Below are 9,135 nucleotides of genomic sequence, written 5' to 3'. Positions count from 1 at the left end.
TATATATATATATATATATATATATATATATATATATATATATATATGTGTGTATATATATATGTGTGTGTATATATATTATATTTATATATTATAAGTATATATAGTTATACAGGGCATAGCGAGGGGTGGGGGGGGCGGGGGTGCGGACCGCACCGGGTGACAACACCATTTAGGGGGGTGACACCAAGGCAAAAAATAGCAAAATATATAGAGAAAAACTTGAGGGGGGGGGGGAGTGCAAATCGAAAGTTTGAGGGGGGGTGCAAATCGAAAATTTGAAAGTTTGTCCCCGGGAAGGGTCGCTATGCCTCTGGGGGGGGGGGGGGTGACATTATTAAGTGCCGCACCGGGTGACACCCGACCTCGCTACGCCACTGTTAAGTTATATATTATCAACACACATAATGTATAATTAACATAAGCACTAAAGAGCAGAATGTGTGGTTTACATACGACCCTCAGGAAATCTTCTATAAGACCATTTAGCATCGATAGATTTCTAACAAAACGGTGTTATTACAAATGGAAATGCCAGAACAATGCTCGTTTGCTTCAGCCATACGTGACCTATTTTAAGTATACGGTAGCGTTTTAATTTTTAAACCTTAAAACAGACCCGCATCCATATAAACTGCAGGGCCCTGTATAAAGAGACCTGTGTAGGAGGGACTCTGTCGATACTCCCTTTCACACCCACAACATTGTGTCTATAATCGAGCTGTGGTCTGTTCATATATTGACCTAACATTTCATGCTAAAAGCTCCCTGTGGCAATACATGTTGCCCAAAGAAAACGTGTGTAAACATTGTTTACTTCTACTTCCGATAAGACATTGTCACCAGATTAGTTAAACCTCGGCTATGATCGCCTGACATCAACATTATTTTTAGGGGTTAAACGGTTGTTGCAGGAGGACATCGTGTATTGTCTTGCTTCCATTTGTTTTTTTTTATAATAGTAGCTAGACTGCCACAGTGGTGTCTTTCAAGAAGCTGCGTTAAATTTTAAAATGTATAGGTGGATTTACTACTCAGGAGGTAGTATCACCCCGCCCACATCCCCTAACTAACAAACGGAAATTTGTGATGCAAAAACATACATGTATTTTTGGAAATCTTAGTATCACTTCATATTTATACTCGATTCAGGAAGTCTAACGATTTACTCAACAAATCAATAGTTTCAGAAAGGTTCGGCGTGGTCGAGTCAGTAAAGCTCATGGTTGCTAAACCGAAAAGTTTCGAGTTCGAAAATCAAACAACTGCTGCATTGTAGTTTGTTCTTGGTTGGACAAAGGCTATGGAAGCGAATCCGAAAAGAAAAGCAGGCTGAAATCGGAGTCAATGGCCTCAATGGCGCGTAACCAGTTGACACGTATCCTTAATTGTGTTGGAATCGTGGTCGGCAAAGCTCATGGATGATAAATTCGAAAAAAAGTCTCGAGTTCAAACTCTGGCAGATAAGGCTCGATTCCTTCCAACACTAAACATTAAGAACGAAGAAGAATAGTTTCAAAAAGGTGTCAAAACAATATCTTTTAAACGGGATACACATTCTAAATACCCATACATTATTAGTAATGTTTGTGTTTTTAATTATCACGTATTCATAATTTTAAATATGAACCAGACAATGTTGTTGTGTTGTAAAATACAAGATATAGATTCTACGAAGTGTGGAATCTTTTCAATGGAATTTAACTAGGCCATCGCTAAACTAACCATCCACCAAAGCAAAACACTCATTTAACACATCAAATCATCCAGATTGTTTACATTATAAAAATTCTCTTCGACTAATCCAAATATGTCTATTCTACCACGAAAAATGCAAATCAGAGGTTAATTAAAAATCAACTATCAGGAGGTTCACCAAGTCCTCAAACGTTTCTTTTGTCTCCGACTGCCGGACCCACGCTCTCAACGCGGCTTCTGTGTTGACTGCGAAGCTTCTCATATCGTCGTGTGTTGGTACTAGCTGGTGGAATCTGACCCTATACTTTTCCTCGTTGAAACCTGCGTGCGTCATTAACTTTACCTTAACTGACTCGAAGTCATGATGCAAGTTCAGTCCCGTCTCAACGAGGAAAGTCTTCAGTTGTCCACTCATTTTGTCAGTCAGCAGGAGCGACCAGTCCTTGGGGTCGATACCTTGTCTCTTGGCTTGACTCTCAAAGTGTCTCACGTACGCACCCAGGTCTTCGTCCACCGTCATCGCCGCCACGTCCCTCAAGCGGGGTACAGGGTTACATACCTTTGCCACGACATCGCCCTTCACATCTTCTACCCTCCTCAACTCTTCCTTCACCCACTCCGCCAAACTGTCATCGGTCAGCCCGATTAGCTACCCCTCCTCCTTCAAGTCGCTTATTAACTGTCTTCTGGCACTCCTGGTAGTCGCCATGCTATCCCGGACGGGCCCCCAAATGTTGGGTTCTTGAATCTAGGGGTTTATATATAACAACAGACAAATACGACGTACACAACAATAACACTAACACTCTATAATAACAATAATAATAAGATATTTAATAATATATACAGTACTAAAATAATAAAAGGATCAAAAGGGGTCTACAACATAAATACAATACTCAACACCACGTTCCACGTTCCACGTCCACAGCCACACTACAACTACCTCACACACTGACACACGCTCTGACACCCGTCACCTGACACACCTCACGTGAACACTTCTCGCTCCATGTAAACACACTCAACCAAGGGATACAACTATACACCAAAGGGAGGGTACCTGTCGTTCCAGCACACAACAGACACACACACAAGCAGGGGACATGTAAGGGACGTAACAGCGTGACCTACCTAACATTCAACAAACAACGCCCGTTACCTTGCCACAGGAAAGTCTAGAACCACGTCACTTCACCGAGAATTGGGAAATATTAACGGTTTATTGGCTTTGATTTTGTTTAATCCGCTCAAAACTAATCGATAATAATTGACCATTGTTCAGCTTCTCCACTACTCTTGTTACTTTGTTTGAGATTAGGTGTTGATCAATATCACGTCAATACAATCATGTTTTCTATAGAATACAAAACTGAACAAGTAAAAGTTATAGGTTCGATCAGCAACAATCGTTATGTATTGATGAATCGATACTTGAAGCTGTGATTGCTTTAACCACCACAAAGGTGCGATCGTGTTTAGGATGTCAGGTTGGAATAGGACAGTATAGGCTCCAAGCACAACCAGGTTGGAATATGTTGATTTGTTATTTTTAGAAAAGGAATGCAATTTTAAATTTGAAGACATTTTTCAACTCGATGCACAGTACAATTATTGAGGAATAATTCAGCTCTAGACTATTCTGTTTCTGTTCACAGTTTTGAAATTATATAAAGATAATGAGTGTCTGTGGTATAGTTTTAGCACTAGCCTTGTGTGTATTGTGTGAGCTATACACTGGTGTCGTGTGCCAGTCCTGCAACATTTCCCTGACAGGACTCCGGACCAGGAGATACAGGGCCTTCAACGGCCTTGACATCAGCGGCTGTAACACAACATCCCAACTGGCAAGTTCCTTTCTCACCTGCTCCAACATCTGCTCCCTGGCCAACAACTGCGTGGCCTTCACCTACAACACGCAGGTGTGTAGCACGTGCGCAGGGGGAAACCTGACCAACTTGACATTCACACCTGGAAAACAGATGCACGTGTCGTATCAGTATCGCCAGCTGGATGTTCCGCTAAACCCAGTCACCAACAAAACGTTTCTCAAAGTTCCTGTCGACTGTGACATTACTGAGGGATCGACGGTAAGTCTAGACTCAATGGCAATAAGTTGCATTTCATATAATTTCATATATGTACTAGGTAAGTGTTGTGAGACTAACATGGTACCCAGCCTGAATAAAAAGCTTCTACACACAGACACACACATATATATATATATATATATATATATATATATATATATATATATATATATATATATATATATATTGTTCTTTCAGGTGTACATATCAGGGACCTACCTAAGCTACAGGACTTTCATCTTTGAGTTCACGTCCAACGCCAACGCCAACACCAACATCCACTTCAAACCCCACTACGATCCTAACCTTGCATATAGCTACATCTTGATGAACTCCAGGGTCGGGCAAACCTGGGGTGCGGTGAAAAAAGCCTACCCCAGCCCGTTTTCCTTCCAAGTGAACAAAACGGCTGAGGTCTACATTTTGGTGCGGAAGGATAGGTTTGTGTTCTACGTCAACGGCGTGTATGTCTGTGACTTCGCTCATGCGTATCCCTACACGCAGATTGATACACTGAACGTGTACAACGGTTTTAAAATAGATGAAATCAGTTTTTCATAATATAAAAAAAAATTACATACAAATTTAGATCGTTGCTTAACTATACCACCAATGTCATACAAACAGGTTTAAAACATTGTGTTATTTATGAAATAAAATATCTTAGAGACGCCGAATACGATGGTTTTGCTTCTTTTTTACACTTTCTTTTACTATTCTTTGCGATTTTTAATTTTAACAAATATTTTGAAAGATTTAAACATAACTAAATAATTTCAAGTTAACGGCTTTTGTAATTAAATAAACATGTTTTCTAAAAAAAAAATTCTTTCTTAAATTAGTATGATGTGTTGAATAACTAAAGTGTACATTGATTAAACTTATGTTTGCTTTAGAATATATCTCGATACAAAGGCGTTAGTACTTAAGTGAGATACGAATGTTGATAAATAATTTCGCAAATAATAACATCACATGTGGTTTTCTTAAAATAATACTTTAATATCTTTATAAAACACTTTTATAGAGTGGATAATAAGAGAACGTTTCCCAACATTTAGACTAATGTATTTACTAAAAAACGCAATCTTTCAAATTTAGAATACAAAGATACAGTTTTGTTTCTGTAAACCAGACATGCATGCTTGTTATGATCTTCTGACATATGTATACGTGTTATGATTTTCTGTTCCGTGTTATAATCTTCTGACCCATGTATATGGGTTATATTCTTCTGACCCATGTATACCTGTTATTATCGTCTGTATACGTGTTATTATCTTCTGCCCCTGTTATCATCTTCTAACCCTTGTATACGTGTTATGATCTTCTAACCCTTGTATACGTGTTATGATCTTCTAACTAACCCATGTACACGTGTTATGATCTTCTAACCCATGTACACGTGTTATGATCTTCTAACCCTCGTATACGTGTTATGATCTTCTAACCCATGTACACGTGTTATGATCTTCTAACCCATGTACACATGTTATGATCTTCTAACCCATGTACACGTGTTATGATCTTCTAACCCATGTACATGTGTTATGATCTTCTAACCCTTGTACACTTGTTATGATCTTCTAACCCATGTACACTTGTTATGATCTTCTAACCCATGTACACTTGGTATGATCTTCTAACCCTTGTATACGTGTTATGATCTTCTAATCCTTGTATACGTGTTGACTGACCTATGTATACGTGTTATGATCTTCTAACCCTTGTACACGTGTTATGATCTTCTGACTGACCTATGTATACGTGTTATGATCTTCTAACCCATGTATACTTGTTATGATCTTCTGACCCATGTATACGTGTTATGATCTTCTAACCCATGTATACGTGTTATGATCTTCTGACTGACCTATGTATACGTGTTATGATCTTCTAACCCTTGTATACGTGTTATGATCTTCTAACCCTTGTACACGTGTTATGATCTTTAACCTTTGTATACGTGTTATGATCTTCTAACCCATGTATACGTGTTATGATCTTCTAACCCTTGTACACGTGTTATGATCTTTAACCTTTGTATACGTGTTATGATCTTCTAACCCATGTATACGTGTTATCATCTTCTAACCCTTGTACACGTGTTATGATCTTCTAACCCTTGTATACGTGTTATCTTCTTCTAACCCTTGTATACGTGTTATGATCTTCTAACCCATGTATACGTGTTTTCATCTTCTGACCCATGTATACGTGTTATGATCTTCTGACCCATGTATACGTGTTATGATCTTCTGACCCATGTATACGTGTTATGATCTTCTAACCCTTGTATAAGTGTTATGATCTTCTGACCCTTGTATACGTGTTATGATCTTCTGACCCATGTATACGTGTTATGATCTTCTGACCCATGTATACGTGTTATGATCTTCTAACCCATGTATACGTGTTATGATCTTCTGACCCTTGTATATGTGTTATGATCTTCTGACCCTTGTATACGTGTTATCATCTGGTGACCCGTGTTATCATCTGGTGACCCCTGTTATCATCTTCTAACCCTTGTATACGTGTTATCATCTGGTGACCTAAGCATGCATGTGATGATCTTCTGACCCATGTATACGTGTTATCATCTTCTGACCCTTGTATACGTGTTATGATCTTCTGACCCATGTATACGTGTTATGATCTTCTGACCCATGTATACGTGTTATCATCTTCTGACCCTTGTATACGTGTTATGATCTTCTGACCCTTGTATACCTGTTATCATCTGGTGACCTAAGCATGCATGTGATGATCTTCTGACCGATTAAAACATGACACAATTACCAACCATTACTTTTTTTTATGTCCTGTGTTGTTGTCAGTTATGTTAAAATAAATTAAATCAAATCATAATCAAATTTTATTTCCTAAATCACTGCAGTTACAATTGTTTTAAAAATATTTTTCAAATATTTAATTTCCATGTATTTTAAGTTGCAATCTTATCCTAAAAACAAGCAGTAATCTCACAGTCATGATTAGGATTATTTTTTTCAGCCATCCAAGTCAATGTCATTTTGTTATGCAGCTGAAGCTGAGACTTTTAACAAACAGGAAAGCACACATTAAATTAAATAAATAGTGCGCTAAGGCAATTTTGTTTTCTTAAATCGAGCATTTATAGACATTAACAAAGAGTGACTACGTGTACATTGTAACATGATAAAACACATTTCCTCGAAATACGACAAAATTAAAGCTGTTTCCTGATGCGCAGTTTTCCGATTGCGCAATTTTCCGGGATCCCATTAAAAACGCATTAATTACCTTTTTATATTCGTCACGACTAAATGCTTAAAAAAATAGGACCCGCTATAAGATGGCTACTTTCGATAAAACCCCAAACAATAGAAGGCGTGTGGACAAGACTGAATGTAAACAGATTTGGATCAATACATTTCTTCACAGAATCCCTCACATTAGTAAAACGGGTAGCTTAGTCAATAACGTTGAACCAAATGGAGATAATGTACTTATTGTTGCCTACTTTTCTTTACTATTGTAGCAGGTAGGCAGCCTGCAGCTGAATGCCGTTTTTCTAAGTCGTGAGCACAACTTTAGATTCGATAATTGCTAAGTGGATCTATTTTACATGTCGATAATGGGAAATAATGATCGTAAAGGGAGGTCACTCCATAAAGTTACATGACATACGAATAAAAATACATGCGACTTTTAAAAAACAAACTTAAATATAAAGCTCAAACGAATTCTTTGTCTCTGTATGTGACAGCAGACTGGCCCTTGGCCCTTGGTAAAAAACTCGACTACATCGCTAAAGTGTAATATTCTTAAACCGTGTATTAAAGAAATGAATGAATTACTGAATAATGTGAATGGTTATGTAAAAAAAGTTTCATTTTCCAAACTTACCATTTTAATTAACTTCACGTGGAATAATTAAAGTCAAAGAAAATGTATCATCTTTCAAAAAAACTTTTAAAAAGTGCAAATTACTTCCCTTGAAGATCACAAAATAATATTACTTCCCTTTAAAAAAACATTACATCAGGGAAAAAATTATTTTTATTAGTTTGTTTTGGTGCTGGAAAAAATGTAATAATTTGCGTGCATTGATAAAGTGCAATGTAGTAGGATATTTATTTTAAATGCTGCCTTTTATTTATTTCATATACTGAACGTACTGCTAATAATTATTATCAATCAATTACAGTTTCGAAGCCGCTCCTAAATGTCCTCTACGTATATTTCTATCTTTCTGTGGACAAACTAGGGGTATTATAGTATGCTACGGTGCATACGTTCGTTTTAAACAGTGCGATAGACTATGGATAAGAAAGTTTTATATTGTCGTTAACTAAAGCGAATTCAGAGCGACCCCTCGGCGCCCCGACAGGTTGCTATTTGGCGCTAAGGCCTACCCGTTAACACTGTGACAACTACGTTCGTTTTAAAAAGTGCAATAGACTACGAATAAGATTGTGTCTTATAGTAATTTACTGAATTGAATCAGGTGGTTTCGCCGGCACCGTGGCAGGATGCGATTTGACGCCCAGTGAACACTATGCTTTTATGTTTGCATTTAAGTTAATGTTTATGTTATGCGTTATTTTTTTGCTTTTAGGTTTGATTTTTGCTTGCGTTTGCGTTTGCATTTGTCATTGTGTTTGTGTTGTGTTAGTGTATCTGTTTACGTAAGTGTCTGCGTTTGTGTTTGTGTTTGCTTTTGTAATTGCGTTAGTGTTTGCATGTTTTGATTGTGTTTACGTTTGTGTTTGCTTTTGTGTTTGAGATTATGTTTGCGTTTGCGTTTGCGTTTTTGATTATTTGTTTGCGTTTGTTTTTTGTTTTGGTTTGCGTAAGTTTTTGGGTTTGGGTTTGTTTTTTTCGTTTGTGTTTACGTCTGTGTTTGTGTTTGTGTTTTTGTTTGAGCTTAGGTTTGGGTTTAGGTTGTGTTTGTGTTTGCGTTTGTTTTTGTGTTTTGGTTTTTGTTGGTTGAGGCTAGGGTTATAAGAAAATTAATATATTTCCTAATCCCAGGCATTTTCAGGTATAAGCTACTTAATAAACACAGGTCATGGCCCTTAACAGATAGGTTTTTTTCACGGAGGCCAACGCAAGACCTGGCAGGGACGGCTAGTATTGATATATGCATACTTAGCAAAGTTAACCTCAACTATGTTTGTATCCAAAAAATAAAACATTATGCATTTTTAAAAAGTCCGCATCTCTAACACAACAAGATAATTGAATGGATCGGTTAGTGCAATAACCATTGATCAATTCCAAAAACTTTTTAACACTCATAATTTTCTGTTGTCATCCAACTTTATATGGAACCACACGGCCAAATTTAAACCGTTAAGAC

The 9,135-nt window shown here is 37.4% G+C and overlaps 1 protein-coding gene across 1 annotated transcript; it reads left to right on the top strand.

The window, feature by feature from the left end:
- Nucleotides 1-3,194: 3,194 nt before the first annotated feature.
- LOC131953468 (uncharacterized) lies at nt 3,195-4,409 on the top strand. The gene is made up of 2 exons (XM_059316654.1): nt 3,195-3,788; nt 3,987-4,409. Exons 1-2 carry the CDS (start codon nt 3,378-3,380, stop codon nt 4,347-4,349), a joined length of 774 nt encoding a protein of 257 aa, XP_059172637.1. The 5' UTR covers nt 3,195-3,377; the 3' UTR covers nt 4,350-4,409.
- The last annotated feature ends 4,726 nt before the right edge of the window (nt 4,410-9,135 follow it).

Source organism: Physella acuta, unplaced genomic scaffold (assembly GCF_028476545.2).
Source record: "Physella acuta isolate Inbredline_101_S28 unplaced genomic scaffold, ASM2847654v3 ptg000924l, whole genome shotgun sequence".
NCBI classification, from domain to species: Eukaryota; Metazoa; Mollusca; class Gastropoda; family Physidae; genus Physella; species Physella acuta.
This window is presented reverse-complemented; position numbering and strand designations above follow the sequence as displayed.